Source organism: Syngnathus acus, chromosome 13, assembly GCF_901709675.1.
Source record: "Syngnathus acus chromosome 13, fSynAcu1.2, whole genome shotgun sequence".
In the NCBI taxonomy this organism is placed as follows: Eukaryota; Metazoa; Chordata; class Actinopteri; order Syngnathiformes; family Syngnathidae; genus Syngnathus; species Syngnathus acus.
The window spans coordinates 2,324,920-2,340,436 of NC_051098.1; the positions used below are offsets into that span (position 1 = coordinate 2,324,920).

The 15,517-nt window shown below is 42.1% G+C and overlaps 1 protein-coding gene across 2 annotated transcripts in view; it reads right to left on the reverse strand.

Annotated features, from left to right (window-relative positions):
- The window catches only part of LOC119132853 (PHD finger protein 12-like), a 47,518-nt gene extending 32,368 nt beyond the window's left edge, over positions 1–15,150 (reverse strand). For both annotated transcript variants that reach the window (XM_037268391.1, XM_037268390.1), the window contains exons 1-8: positions 14,419–15,150; positions 13,970–14,151; positions 11,493–11,565; positions 10,926–11,379; positions 10,350–10,470; positions 10,122–10,254; positions 9,865–10,029; positions 9,595–9,738 (exon numbers count right to left, since the gene is read on the reverse strand). In XM_037268391.1, coding sequence (XP_037124286.1) covers positions 9,595–9,738; positions 9,865–10,029; positions 10,122–10,254; positions 10,350–10,470; positions 10,926–11,379; positions 11,493–11,565; positions 13,970–14,151; positions 14,419–14,484 — 1,338 coding nt within the window. In that variant the 5' untranslated portion in view covers positions 14,485–15,150. The remainder of the gene's footprint in view (positions 1–9,594; positions 9,739–9,864; positions 10,030–10,121; positions 10,255–10,349; positions 10,471–10,925; positions 11,380–11,492; positions 11,566–13,969; positions 14,152–14,418) is intronic.
- Positions 15,151–15,517: the final 367 nt, after the last annotated feature.

Below are 15,517 nucleotides of genomic sequence, written 5' to 3' on the forward strand. Positions count from 1 at the left end.
GGCAAATATCTGAAACATTCAGACCACAGAAGAACTACACTGTATGGAAAAAGTGCAGAATCTGAGTTTTGTTCATACTGACTTTATGGGTGGTCACGTGGAGCTAAACAAAACAGCTACTCAACAACTCTACCCCTTGTTGTAATGATAATGCAAAGTTCTACTAGGGATTGGCCCTGCAATACAGAGGGGTGAATAGTGGCTCATTCACACGAGAATAGACTACCCTCTGCTGGCAGTTTGGCTCACTACCACTGCTCAAGCACTTTCAAATAAAGGGGTTCGGCATCAAACTCATCAACTCCTCACAATTAAAAAGAATTGTATCAAACAACAAAATCTCAGTCACTTATGGGTGACACAGACAAGATATTTCTGTTCTTCTGCACTTTTATTTAGTAAATTTGTTAGATCTAAACCAAAAAACAAACTACCGTATTTTCCGCACCATTAGGCGCACTTAAAAGCCTTTAATTTTCTCCAAAAACAAAGGTGCGCCTTTTAATAAGGTGCGGCTTGTGTGTGGACTGAATTCCAAAATCTGGAAAGTTGTTTTGTGAGGCTTCCGTAATATACAGGCGTAATACAGTGCCTTGCGAAAGTATTCGGCCCCCTTGAACCTTTCAACATTTCGCGACATTTCAGGCTTCAAACATAAAGATATAAAAGTTTAATTTTTTGTCAAGAATCAACAAGTGGGACACAATCGTGAAGTGGAACGAAATTTATTGGATAATTTAAACTTTTTTAACAAATAAAAAACTGAAAAGTGGGGCGTGCAATATTATTCGGCCCCCTTGCGCTAATACTTTGTAGCGCCACCTTTTGCTGCAATTACAGCTGCAAGTCGCTTGGGGTATGTCTCTATCAGTTTTGCACATCGAGAGACTGGAATTCTTGCCCATTCTTCCTTGCAAAACAGCTCGAGCTCAGTGAGGTTGGATGGAGAGCGTTTGTGAACAGCAGTCTTCAGCTCTTTCCACAGATTCTCGATTGGATTCAGTTCTGGACTTTGACTTGGCCATTCTAACACCTGGATACGTCTATTTGTGAACCATTCCATTGTAGATTTGGCTTTATGTTTTGGATCATTGTCCTGTTGGAAGATAAATCTCCGTCCCAGTCTCAGGTCTTTTGCAGACTCCAACAGGTTTTCTTCCAGAATGGTCCTGTATTTGGCTCCATCCATCTTCCCATCAATTTTAGCCATCTTCCCTGTCCCTGCTGAAGAAAAGCAGGCCCAAACCATGATGCTGCCACCACCATGTTTGACAGTGGGGATGGTGTGTTCAGGGTGATGAGCTGTGTTGCTTTTACGCCAAACATATCGTTTTGCATTGTGGCCAAAAAGTTCGATTTTGGATTCATCTGACCAGAGCACCTTCTTCCACATGTTTGGTGTGTCTCCCAGGTGGCTTGTGGCAAACTTTAAACGAGACTTTTTATGGATATCTTTGAGAAATGGCTTTCTTCTTGCCACTCTTCCATAAAGGCCAGATTTGTGCAGTGCACGACTGATTGTTGTCCTATGGACAGACTCTCCCACCTCAGCTGTAGTTATCTGCAGTTCATCCAGAGTGATCATGGGCCTCTTGGCTGCATCTCTGATCAGTCTTCTCCTTGTTTGAGATGAAAGTTTGGAGGGACGGCCAGGTCTTGGTAGATTTGCAGTGGTCTGATACTCCTTCCATTTCAATATAATTGCTTGCACAGTGCTCCTTGAGATGTTTAAAGCTTGGGAAATCTTTTTGTATCCAAATCCGGCTTTAAACTTCTCCACAACAGTATCTCGGACCTGCCTGGTGTGTTCCTTTGTCTTCATGGTTCTCTCCGCGCTTTAAACAGAACCCTGAGACTATCAAAGAGCAGGTGCATTTATACGGAGACTTGATTACACACAGGTGCATTCTATTTATCATCATCAGTCATTTAGGACAACATTGGATCATTCAAAGATCCTCACTGAACTTCTGGAGTGAGTTTGCTGCACTGAAAGTAAAGGGGCCGCCCCACTTTTCAGTTTTTTATTTGTTAAAAAAGTTTAAATTATCCAATAAATTTCGTTCCACTTCACGATTGTGTCCCACTTGTTGATTCTTGACAAAAAATTACAATTTTATATCTTTATGTTTGAAGCCTGAAATGTGGCGAAATGTTGAAAGGTTCAAGGGGGCCGAATACTTTCTCATGTATGTAGACCCGATGAACCAATCAAAGGACATTACGTTTTACAGATGGGGGCAAAAAGAAAAACAGAGGACTGTACATAACGCGTAGAGTATGTACATCTGCCGCCATTGATAAACAAATACTATCTTTTGTGCAAATCTGTTAAGTTGTTTTGTGTTTATTCCGCCACACAGAGTTGTAATGTACAGACGTAATATGTAGACCCGATGAACCAATCAGAGGACATTACGTTTTACGTAGATCGGAGCGTTAAACCAATCAGTGGACTGTACACAACACGTAGCAAACGTACCTCCGCCGCCATTGATAAATAAATACTATTGTTTGTGCAACGAAAACAGCATTAGAACCCGCTAAAATGACAGAGACAAAGAGACATGCTTACGAGGCACAATTAGAGCTTTTTGGAAAGCCAGGGTCATTGCAGAAGAGCAACGTGACCACGACGAGACAATGACAAGAGGGAACTTGGCATGTTTAATGGCGAACTTGCCAAACTGTTTAATTTGGGTACAGAAGATGAGGATTTTGATGGATTTGCGTATTAATATCGATTAACAATGTGAGAGAGACAGACAGACAGACAGAGATGTACATACAGTACATGTACATACAGTACATGATTAAATAGTAGAGTAAAGTACAACGGAACGGACTGACTTGCCCCTATGACGTTTTTTACCGTAAGTCATGGCATGCATGCGGCCTATAATGCGGTGCGTCCTATGTGTGGACTAAGTACAGAAAACCCCCTGGAATCAAGTCTGCCCCTTTTAACCCGACGCGCCTTATGTTGCGGAAAATACGGTATTAAGGTACACCTTTGTTTTTTGAGAGAATTTAAAAGAAAATTAAAAGCTTTTAAGTGCGCCTTATGGTGCGTATATACGGTATATATGAGAAAAAAATATCATTTTGATTCCATCTTATTTTTGGGGTATGGCTCAGTGGTAAAGGTGGTCATCTCCCAAACTAGATGTTGAGGGTTCGATCCCCAGCCACTGTGACCATGTCAAAGTATCCATAAGCAAGATACTGAACCCCCAATTGCTCCTGATGCTGCATCATCAATAAGTGAATGAGGAAGTGTTTTAGAGGGCCTTAATGGGTGGAAAAGCGATATGCAAGTGAAAGACCATTTACCATTTATTTACCGTACTTTACAGACTATAAGCCACTACTTGTATCCCATGGTATGAACTCTGCGGCTTTTAAAAGGAGAAGTTAAACTGATAATTTGCTTTTTAATAATTTGTTAGATATGCAGCACCACTGGTTTAAGCAAAATATTCTGATTAATATTGTGTTTGTGAAATATGAATTAATAGTAATTTTCATCCATCTTGGGGGCGTGGGGGGCATTTTGCCATTTGTTGCCGACTAAAAATTACATCACAGTTGCTCAGGGCTCAGGTAACACCAATCACGCCTCAGCTCATGAACTTCATATGACAAAACTCAAAACTATTCTAAATTTTTGTTCGTCCCCCCCTCCCCACCCTTTGACTTATGCTCATGCTCTCTGTGTGTGCTTTGCTTTAACTGACTTGTTAATACTGCCATGGGTGTTGCAAGAAATGTAACAATAAACCGACTCAGCAGGTCAATTGCCAGAAATGAATCTGCACATACTTGTGTAATTCCATCTGCATCAAAGTACAGTGATCCATTAGTAGCAAAACTACTTCAGTGGAACACCCAAGTCAACCACCTTGATCATCAACATACAGTGAACCCTCGTTTTTTGCGGGGGTTACGTTCCAAAAAGAAACCGTGATAGGCGAAATCCGTGAAGTAGTAACATTAATTTTTTTACAATTATTATAAAGCTCAGTGGCCTAGTGGTAGAGTGTCCGCCCTGAGACTGGAAGGTTGTGGGTTCAAACCCCGGCCGGGTCATACCAAAGACTATAAAAATGGGACCCATTGCCTCCCTGCTTGGCACTCAGCATTAAGGGTTGGAATTGGGGGGTTAGATCACCAACTGATTCCCGAGCGCGGCACCGCTGCTGCTCACTGCTCCCTTCTCCCCCAGGGGATGGATTAAAATCACACGGGGATGGGTTAAATGCAGAGGACAAATTTCACCACACCCAGATGTGTGTGTGACGATCATTGGGACTTTAACTTTTTAACTTAAATGAAATGCTCCTCTCTGCTCTTACGTGCTAGCGGGCTGACACGGCCCCGCGCCAGGGCATCCGCACAAGCATCATTTTATTTTTATACACTCCATTGTACTTTTAAATACGTTATTGTTATTGTATTTTAAACACTTATTTAAACATTTTAAAGTGTAAAGGTGTCACGGCTCCGCTCTGCTCTTGCCGTGCTGACCGGCCCCTGTAGCCCAGCGCGAGGGCATCCTCACAAGACATATATACCGTAATTTTCGGACTATAAGTCGCACCGGAGTATAAGTCGCACCAGCCATAAAATGCCCAAAAATGTGAAAAAAAACATATATAAGTCGCTCCGGAGTATAAGTCGCATTTTGGGGGGCAATTTATTCGACAAAATCCAACACCAAGAACAGACATGAACGAGCAACAACAGGCTAAACGATACGGTATGCTAACGTGACAAACACAAACGAGGAGCTGAGAACGGGCCTGACGTAACATTCAGTTATTTAAAAAAAACTATTACATAAATAACACGTTTATAAAACCATCTGTGTCACTCCAATTCATTAAATCCATCGATCGTCCTTTGTCAACAATGCCGTGTGCCGCGCCGCAGTTCAAATTATTCCACAGGCCCATACAACCAGGGCTGTGGACTCGGTTCGGACTCGGGGACTCGGGCTCGGTCGGACTCGGTCATTTTTGCCGGACTCGGAATCGGTGCTGATTTTGACCGAGTCCACCGAGTCCGACAATAAAAAAAAGAGGCAAGACGCAGCCAGAGAGTGTCAGGTTACAGTCAGCGCGGTAGGAGTTGGAAGAAGCAGTAAAAACTCCACCAAACTCGTCGTAATGACCCGTGATATATGTTATATCCTTACTATTTTCCAGGTTCTTAGATAGCAAGAATAGGTCGGACAACGACGTGAATGATAACTGCTTTATTCCTTACTCACAGTGCGTTCACAGGGCGTACCAGAACAACACAGAATGCCCATCCCACTTCCGGGGTTTTTCTACTACGGAATTTGAGTTAGCCCAAAATACACAACATCTCTTCCCCTCTTACAATGAACGTGCTATATGCATGAACAACATAGTCTTATGCACCTATAACTTGACATCTTCAAGATCTATCAATAACTACCATTAAACAATTATCATATATGGTCCAGACAATTATGACAATAATATTCCCATGAAACCTTAACTTTGGGTGAGGGTGGACTACCTCGAATTATACCGAATTATAGCGAAAAACCGATGTCGTACGGCGTCAACACTATGTTGTTTTCAATAAAAACATGAAGAACTCACGTTTGCGTCAGTCAATTTTATTTTTTATAAAGGATTATTCTCATTTGATGTCTTTAAATTCATCCGCGTTCTGCCATTGAAGCGGGGTGCATTCAAAGACCAGTCGTACAGACGGAAACGTTTTGTGATCAAATCTTTCATAACGAGAATGATTTGAGTGAATTGATTTGAATGAAATTGAGAAGAAATTTCAGTTCTGAAGGCTCCTTTTGTCCCAAGCAAAGTGACAGATGGTGGGGAGGGGGGATAAAAATTGTAAAATCAATTCACTCAAATCATTCTCATTATGAAAGATTTGATCACAAAACGTGTGTGGCTTTTTCTTAAATGAACACGTTTGACATTGCTATCGTGTCAGCTTTTAATTATATTGCGCTGTCATGTTAAAGCAAATTAATAAATGCAACAATATTAATTTGCTTTGAAAATACCTGAGTAATAAAATAAAATGGATGGATGAATGATGATCACAATTAAGTATAAAGTCTCCTTTGTAATATATACTCCTTGTAGCCTGTACCCAAAAAGAGGAGTTTCTTTGCATCGAGGTTTATGCAAAGAGCTCACGTAATTATATTGTTGCGTTTTGGTGAAGTGAATGAGTGTTCCGTCTGTACGACTGGTCTTTGAATGCACCCCGCTTCAATGGCAGAACGCGGATGAATTTAAAGACATCAAATGAGAATAATCCTTTATAAAAATTTAAATTGACTGACGCAAACGTGAGTTCTTCATGGTTTTATTGAAAACAACATAGTGCTGACGCCGTACGACATGGGTTTTTCGCTTTCCAAATAAGGGGTCGTCACTAATTATTTGTGTTTAGATAAATGTCTGAGCTATAATGGTGTAATTAATGATTAAGACTTGAAAGTATCTGTTTATTGTATTCGTTTATATGTTTAATAAAGACAAAGCCATCACAAAACTGTTGTAATTATTTAGATTTTGATCTGAATTAGCCTTGAATAAAGACTAAGCAGTCACATGAATTAACAGAAAAAATGGACAGCCGGACTCGGACTCGGACTCAGACTCGGACTCATGGTCAAGAGGCCGGACTCAGACTCGGAGCAAAAATCCGACCGAGTCCACAGCCCTACATACAACGATATATAAACTATATTTTAAATATATATATTATATATATTTTAAATAACTATCACATAAACAGCGCTCTGCCAAAATGTTTCAGTACGTTTTAGTACGACTAGTAAATTACAAGGTCGCATCGCTTCCCAGCATTACGGCAACCGTGGTCATGGGGCGTCACTGAATAGCTGTTGTACCCGCGAGGCCATTTCATTTCAAAATAGGCTGTTCCGTTCATGTTTTCGAGTACATTTACGGCTCAATAACCAACGGAATCATAAATAAGCAGCACCAATGTGTTAAATCAGTCTTTAATCGGTTCCGATCACTTTTATGGGAGACAGTTTGAGAAACGTGATTGTTTACAGGGGGCTGCCACGACACTGCTGAGGCTCATGGGGGTTTGCGGGTGGCTAATGCTATAATGACAGCTGATACGCACGAGGCTATTTCATTTCAAAATAGGCTGCGCCGTTAATGTTTCAAGTAAATTCACGGATCGATATGGAAGGGAAACACAGGTAAGCAGTACCAATGTGTTAGATTGAACTTTAGTCAGTTCCGATCATTTTGTAGAATGATCGGAAGATAGATAGAAACGCGATCGTTTACAGAAGGCTCATTGGTTATTGGCTAGTGGATGCATACCGCAACCCTAGTCAACCTCAGTTTGTTGCAGAATAGCTTCTATTTTATGTGCCTTTTAATCCGGTGCGCCCTATACAGGACTGTCTCAGAAAATTTGAATATTGTGATAGTTCTTTATTTTCTGTAATGCAATTAAAAAAACAAAAATCTCATACATTCTGGATTCATTACAACCCAACTGAAATATTGCAAGCCTTTTATTATTTTAATATTGCTGATTAAGGCATACACTCAAATATCCTATCTCAAAATATTAGAATATCATGAAAAAGTTTCCTAGTAGGGTATTCAACTAACCACTTGAATGGTCTAATTAACTAGAAACACCTGCAAGGGTTTCCTGAGCCTTGAAAAACACTCGGCTTGGTTCAGTAAACTAAATCACAAGTATGGGCAAGACTGCTGATCTGACTGCTGTCCAGAGGACCATCATTGACACTATCCATCAGGAGGGTAAGACACAAAAAGAAATTTCTCAAAGAGCAAGCTGTTCACAGAGTGCAGTTTCAAAGCACAGCCACAAAAAGTCTGTTGGAAGGGGGAAATGTGGCAGGAAACGCTGCACAACCAAGAGAGATGACTGCAGCCTTAACAGCTCTGTGAAGAAGAGTCACTTCCAGAATTTGGGGGAGCTTCAAAGACAGTGGACTGAAACTGGAGTCCAGGTATCAAAAGCCATTGTTCACAGATGTGTCCGGGAAATGGGCTACAATAGCCTTATTCCCATGGTCAAGCCACTTCTGAACTCAAGACAACGGAAGAAGCGTCTGACTTGGGCTATGGAAAAGAAGCACTGGCCAGTTCCAGAGTGGTCCCAAGTCCTCTTTTCAGACAAAAGCAAGTTTTGTATTTCATTTGGAAGTCAAGGCGCCGGAATTTGGAGAAAGGCTGGAGAGAAGCAAAATCCAAGTTGCTTGAAATCCAGTGTGAAGTTCCCACAGTCAGCGATGGTTTGGGGAGCCATGTCAGCTGCTGGTGTTGGTCCAATGTATTTCATCAAGTCCGGAGTAAATGTAGCTGTGTACCAAGAGATTTTAGAGCACTACATGCTTCCGTCTGCTGAAAAGCTCTATGGAGATGATGATTTCATTTTCCAGCATGATCTGGCACCTGCCCACAGTGCCAAAACCACCAGTAAATAGTGTACTGACCATAGCATTACTGTCCTCGATTGGCCTGCCAATTCCCCTGACCTGAACCCCATAGAGAATTTGTGGGGTATTGTGAAGAAGAAGCTGAAAGACACCAGACCCAACTATGCAAATGAGCTAAAGGCTGCTATTGAAGCATCCTGGGCATCCATAACGCCTCAGCAATGCCACAGGCTGATTGCCTCCATGCCACGCCGCATTGATGCAGTAATCTGTGCAAAAGGATTCCCAACCAAGTACTGAGTACATTAATGGACATTTTCAAATGTTTGATTTTGTTTAGCTGTTTTAAATCTTTTTATTTGTACCGTATTTTCCGGACTATAAGGCGCACCTAAAAACCTAAAATTTTCTCAAAAGCCGACAGTGCGCCTTATAGTCCAGTGCGCCTTATATATGGATCAATTGATGAATTTGTTGATCCATACTGGTTGTACACAGTGCTCTGCCAAAATGTTTCAGTACGTTTTAGTACGACTAGTAAATTACAAGGTCGCATCGCTTCCCAACATTACGGCAACTGTAGTCAGGGGGCGTCACCGAATAGCTGTTGTACCCGCGAGGCTATTTCATTTAAAAATAGGCTGCTCCGTTAATGTTTTGAGTAAATTTACGGATTGATATGGAAGGGAAACATAGGTAAGCAGTACCAATGTGTTAGATCGAACTTTAGTCAGTTCCGATCATTTTATAGGAGATCGTTTGAGAAACGCGATTGTTTACACTTTGCTGAGGCTCATGGGAGATTGCGAGCTGAGGCTCATGGGACTTTGCGGATGGCTAATGCTATAACGATAGCTGCTATACGTACCAGGCTATTTCATGTCAAAATAGGCTGCTCTGTTAATGTTTCGAGTAAATCTACGGATCGATATGGAAGGGAAACATAGGTAAGTAGTACCAATGCGTTAGATCGAACTTTAATCAGTTCCGATCATTTTATAGGAGATCGTATGAGAAACGCGATTGTTTACACTAAGCCTATTCAGGCTTCCAAGCAGCTCCACATTATACATTAAGAATGTCAACAATTTGAACCCCATTTTATTTGAACACAATTTGAATCTTACCTCCTGCTGTTCAGCATCTGTGGTGAGGTGCTTTGAGGAGTGATGTTCAGGGGGACCATTACAAACTAACTCCAATTGGCGCACCCCTGCAGGATGTAGAATGGAGGGTGGATTCCTGTACTGGGACTTGATGGCATCTGGTACCTGAAAACAAAACGCAATTGTTACAAAAACAATTGTAGAAGATGGACAACAATTTAGGAACTTCAGAAATATACCAGTTTATCTGAACAGATGCAAAAACACACATTGTACTGTGGCACAGTCTACCTTGATAGTCTTTTTGTTGCACTGCTGAGTGGTCCGACAGTTTGGTGAAAACTGCCGATGGACTCTGCGAAGAAAGTCCAACTTGACTGCATGTTGGGACATTCTGTCTTGAAACTCATCGAAAAGCTGACACCGACTGGACAGGCTAAGGCTTCTCTGATTTAGCTAAGCAACCAAAAATGCACAAAAAAAAAACCACACAAAGCTAAGCATTGTATTTAACCAGAAGATGTTATTTGCAGTTCAACGCCACTCACCACTAAATGCTCAACGTGATTTGGGCACATCCATTTACCAGCAGGTAAAGCTGTAAGGGGTGGGTCCAGACAGTCCGTGTGGAACAGGAGAGGACAGTAGTCGCACTGTATCAAGGGAGCCAACCTGCAACTTCTACAGCGAGTAATAAAACACAAAGACAGCAAAACAATCAAGAATATAAGAGATCTTATTTATATGTCAGTACACATTATGGTATATCAGAATACCTGTTGCATGAAAAACAGACTTTGACTGGTAATGGCACCAGACCATTCGGATCTAGTTCATATTGCGGTCGCCTGAATGGCCTGCCAAGCAATTCCTCCTTTTTCCTTCGTTTACTGCTGCCTGAACACAGATAACATGTTTGTTACCAAACTTTGTAGAAGTGATAAACCTATTACAACAATGCTATTTAATTTTGGGCCCAGAACCAATACCCTGAGTGGCCCAGCCTGTCAGTTTTAAATTGCATTCAAGAGATGCAGAGGGTTATCACAAAGATAACAAAACTTCCGACAGTGTTTGATACTGTGAATGTAACACATGCATAGCCGACCCACATAGCTGACGGTGCTAAAAACCCAAACAGTGGTAAGATACTGGGGGGAAAAAACATCCATTTCGACTTTGAAACGTAAAATTGACACCAAAACATGTTGATGCACTGTGTATGACCTAGCTACATTCCTTGATTTAAAAAAATTGGCCCAACCGAAATCATAATTGAATATTATTGTATTACAAGATAGAATTGCATTAGCTGACTTTCATTTGACAATGCTTTTTAGGTACTGACTAACCTGGCAATGCAGTGGTACATGTAAGTTCGCTAGGTAGCTGGAACTGTGTAGGATTTCTCTCCAAAGCGGCTGCTATGAGCAGCTGAAAGGGCCTCTTGAGAAGACGTGGTACTGGAGAAGATAATACAGTATTCTCCAGCTCTGTGCCCTGAACATCATCCTCAGGCGCCTCCTCTTCTCCATCATTCTGCTCCTCTGAGGGGGTAGGGGTCGACGAAGTATTGGAAGTTGGCGTGCCTGGCCGGCTGCTTGGCCTGCTGCTACTCCTACGGTCCAAGAGGCGTACCTGGGCCACGCGAAGACCAGGCCCTGCTGCTCCAGCCCCTGGGGGAAGGCCATCAAGACGCAGTGGGCCAGTGCCAAGCTCCAGCTCCATAGCTGGAGAGGAAGCACGTTTATTAACAGAAGACTTTTCCAGCAGGCCGTTGGTTTGTTCAGACTTTTGCTCTCGCTTCTGAAAAAGATCATAAGAAAAACATTAAAACTTCATCAAAATTTTGTTTTGTCTGAAGCCCATCAGCAGTGCAAAGACATTTGGTAGAGGGCCAAATCTGATCTACAACACACCTTTTTTCGAACATTGCAGCGGTGGCACATCCATTCTCCTGGAGGAAGCATCTCTTCACTCAGGGGTGGGTTGCTATGCCAAATGAGGAAACAATCAGTCAATAAGTCAGTTATCAGTTTTTAATAAAACTTATTGCACGTCTTTGCGATGAGCATATTGTACGTACCAATGACATTATTTTTCGTTATATCGTGCAGCCCTTTGAATGTGTAGATAAGTGTTTGACATAAATATTGAGGTTCCGACAAAGCATATTTCTCAAAGTTACTATTAATAAAGGATGGACTAAGATGCTCTGTGTTGAACATGATATAAAATAGGTAAAATTGAAAGAAGAGTCATGATGGGGCCACTTGACAAATTGACACAAATAGAAATAATATGCGAAATGCTACGACACCACATTTAATTGAGATACGAAACAATTCATTGCAGGTTAACCACATGTGGAGATTGCTATTGCATTGTGACCTGTGCAGTTTTGTACCAATTAGTCCAAATGTCCAAGTTGCAATGATGTTAGTAGTAGAAATGCAGTCCGAGAGAACATCCTTTAAAGCTGACTTTCCAAAACTTACACTATATCCATCCATTTTCTGAACCGCTTAGTCCCCACGGGGGTCGCGGGAGTGCTGGAGCCTATCCCAGCCGTCAACGGGCAGTAGGCGGGGGACACCCTGAACCGGTTGCCAGCCGATCGCAGGGCACACAGAGACAAACAACCAATTGCACTCGCACTCACACCTAGGGACAATTTGGAGTCTTCAATCGGCCTACCAAGCATGTTTTTGGGATGTGGGAGGAAACCGGAGTGCCCGGAGAAAACCCACACGGGCCCGGGGAGAACATGCAAACTCCACACAGGGAGGGCCGGAGGTGGAATCGAACCCGCACCCTCCTAACTGTGAGGCGGACGTGCTACCCAGTGCGCCACCGAGCCGCCCCACTTACACTATATTTATATAAAAAAAAAATAAAATCCGCTCCCCCACACACACATGAACAAACAAGCTACATTTTAAAAAAAGCCTAGTAGGATGGCGTTGAATGAGAAAGGAGCAGGGAGGTCGCCATATTGTAAACAGACTCCATTTATGGCAACGGCTGCAGCTCCACTGGCTGTGACGCGTCAGAGTGGGATGGCCGACTGTACATTAAATAGAAATTAACGGACAACCAAAGCGCACAGACTTATAATTACAGAAAATGAATAATTTAACGCATTTATAATTATTCATTCGATGCAACCTGATTAGAAATCTGGCTGCAGTACACAACGCACTGACCACATATTTTTTTAGGTTTAGGAGTAGCCTTTGAAGCAACTACTGCACATAACATAAGAGTAAGAGTAGTTAGTATTCGACAGGTTGGACAGGGAATGCATTGGGAAATGTCAATATACAGTACGTTGATAGCTGCACTGGAAATAGCGCAGTTTAAAGAAGTATTCGCAAAACATTTTCGTGCGAGAGCACAGTACGTGTTGCTTATCAACTGTGACATTCAGGCATCCTCTGGGAATGTTTTATAACAGCAAAATAAACTTTTTCCTGAAAAAGACAACAAACACCAGCTTCTCGGGTAGAAGGTATACAGTGGTACTTCTACTTTAACACCTATACTTACGAACTTTTTGAGATACGAACCGGTGCCTCAGGATTTTTTTTTGCATCTACTTTTTGACTTCTGAACCGACGCACCAGCCACCCCCTCCGTCTTGTCTCTTTTGCCATTCCCTGTTCGTCTCGGCGCATTAGCAAAACAAGTAGTGTAGTCGAGTATGTCTTCTGAGACTATCAATAGAAACTCGAAATCATAAAGGAGCTTGGCAAATGCATGCGTATTGTCGCGCTCGCGACAGAGTATTAATGGTGTTGTGCCAAGTAGGTATCTCCTGCTGTGTGAAAAGCGGAAACCGTTGCCGTGCGGCAGATAGCACCAGCTTGTTTTCAATAAAAACATGAAGAACACACTTTTGTGTTTGTCAATTTCTATCTTTAAAAGTTTTCACTCGAATTTTCAGGCGGCACAGTGGCTGGCACACGTGAGCGTGCACATTGCAGGAAGTACGTGAAAGCATACAATTATTTATTAGCCTGACTTTTTCTGTCTTCTCGTGGGTAATTTTTAGAACAGATTTCCCCTTCCCTAAGCAAAGTTAGGAGGTCAAGGATAAAGTGGCATTTAGTTATAAACATTTGAAAGAGCAAAAATAATACTGTTGTATTGGTTTTCTGTGGGTTTTACACAGAGTAATTGGGCAAAAGGAGTGACTTTTGGGATAGTCCGGCATGCATTATTTGCTTTTACATTGATTCCTCTGGGAAACGTTGCTTCTACTTACAAACATTTCTACTTAAAAACTTGATCGCAGAACCAATTAAGTTCGTAAGTAGAACTATTACTGTACATGATGTTCTTAATGAGTTTGATCAAGTGCAATTGGTTTTAGAGCAGAATAATGACAACTTACCAGCACTGGAGGTGGAACGCTGCAGGGCAATGATCACAACACAACAAATCCCCTCCTTCTCTGCAACTATCGCAGGTGTCGTGGTTGGTGGCCCTGCCGCTTCTACGGACGTCTCTCCCCAACTTCCGACTTCTCTTTTCAACCTCCTCAGACTTTGGGGGCGCCAGAAGTGTCTGAATTTGCTGTAGATGTAGTTTGCACCAATCGGTCACTACTTTCCAGTATACTTCACTAATTTGTACATAGAGTATAACATATGTCCACGGTTGCCATTCCAAGCAAGGCTTGAAGGGTTCCTGTGGCCTCGTTAACCCCTTCCAACAGCAAGACTACTATAGATTGCTAGGAAATGTACAATGAAATAGGAAGCTGAAAATATAAACGATTACATATTTGCATTTTTAATAGTACTAGAATGTAAACTGAGCGTTTGGGCCAAGAAACCTTACCTCCATTAAGCCCCCAGATGTATCCAAATCGTACACAATCGTCGGGGTCTCCATTTTGTTCCACATTCATCCAGGGCAAACGTAACAAGTTAAATGGGCAATCCAAATTATCACTGGACACGTGATAATGGGTGTCAGTCCAACAACGCCAGCAATGCCCGTTTACGTATTTTAAAATTATTTGAACGGACTGCTGCCCAAGAAACGCTGGCTATCGTTAGCCGGCTAATGGGCTAACGACGACGTCAGGCAGTCAAGGTTGCGGGGCGAGCGGATTTGTTAGCTTGTCTTAGGTACCACGCAAAAACAAAACTGAGCGACAATCGCGTTTTAACACACTGGATTCTTCGAACTACCATTTAACGGTAAGAGCAATACAATATGGCGTATTTTGTGTCCAAACACGCCTGTTGTTTGCTACAAACCCCCCCATCTGCGGCCTAGCTGGCCAGCCATGATTCTTGTTTCTGCTCCTGCAAAAACGAGCCCTGTAAATCTGCAAACCGATCCGCTTCCATTGTCAACAAAGGACGTAGTCTCAAAATATAACCGCCAAATAAGAGGATGCGATCCAAGATGCACGACTCCCAGAAGCGTTTGCAATATGATCCACAGAAAAGGTAAGCAAAGATGCAAATTTAGATGATGTTATTGTGAAAACGGCAGTGCCTCCACACTGGGTGCTAGCAACATCCTCTCCCCTTTGGCTCAACCGCGAATCGCCGGCCGAGCATGCGCAGTGGAGCAGATGCGCTAACGTCAAGAAGGTAAATAGTCACTGAGTCGAGTGTATTTTTCGTTATTTCCGGTTATTAATACAGTACATATATAACAGTACACAAATGTAGACAAATTAGCCAATTCTGCCTTATACCAACATGGTTTTAACAATACGTTACCCTTTGAGCAGCGCACACAGTGTTGTAAATTGTATTTCTTGTCAAACGTTCACGACGAGACTATATGGTTGACATTTTGATCGGAATATGCTTTCTACTGCGATAACCCAGTCGTTCCTTGCAACATCTCGTGGGAAACAAAAAGTACTGTTGGCACAAGGAATGAAGCTTGCAAAATAGATTTAATTTGACACCAAAAA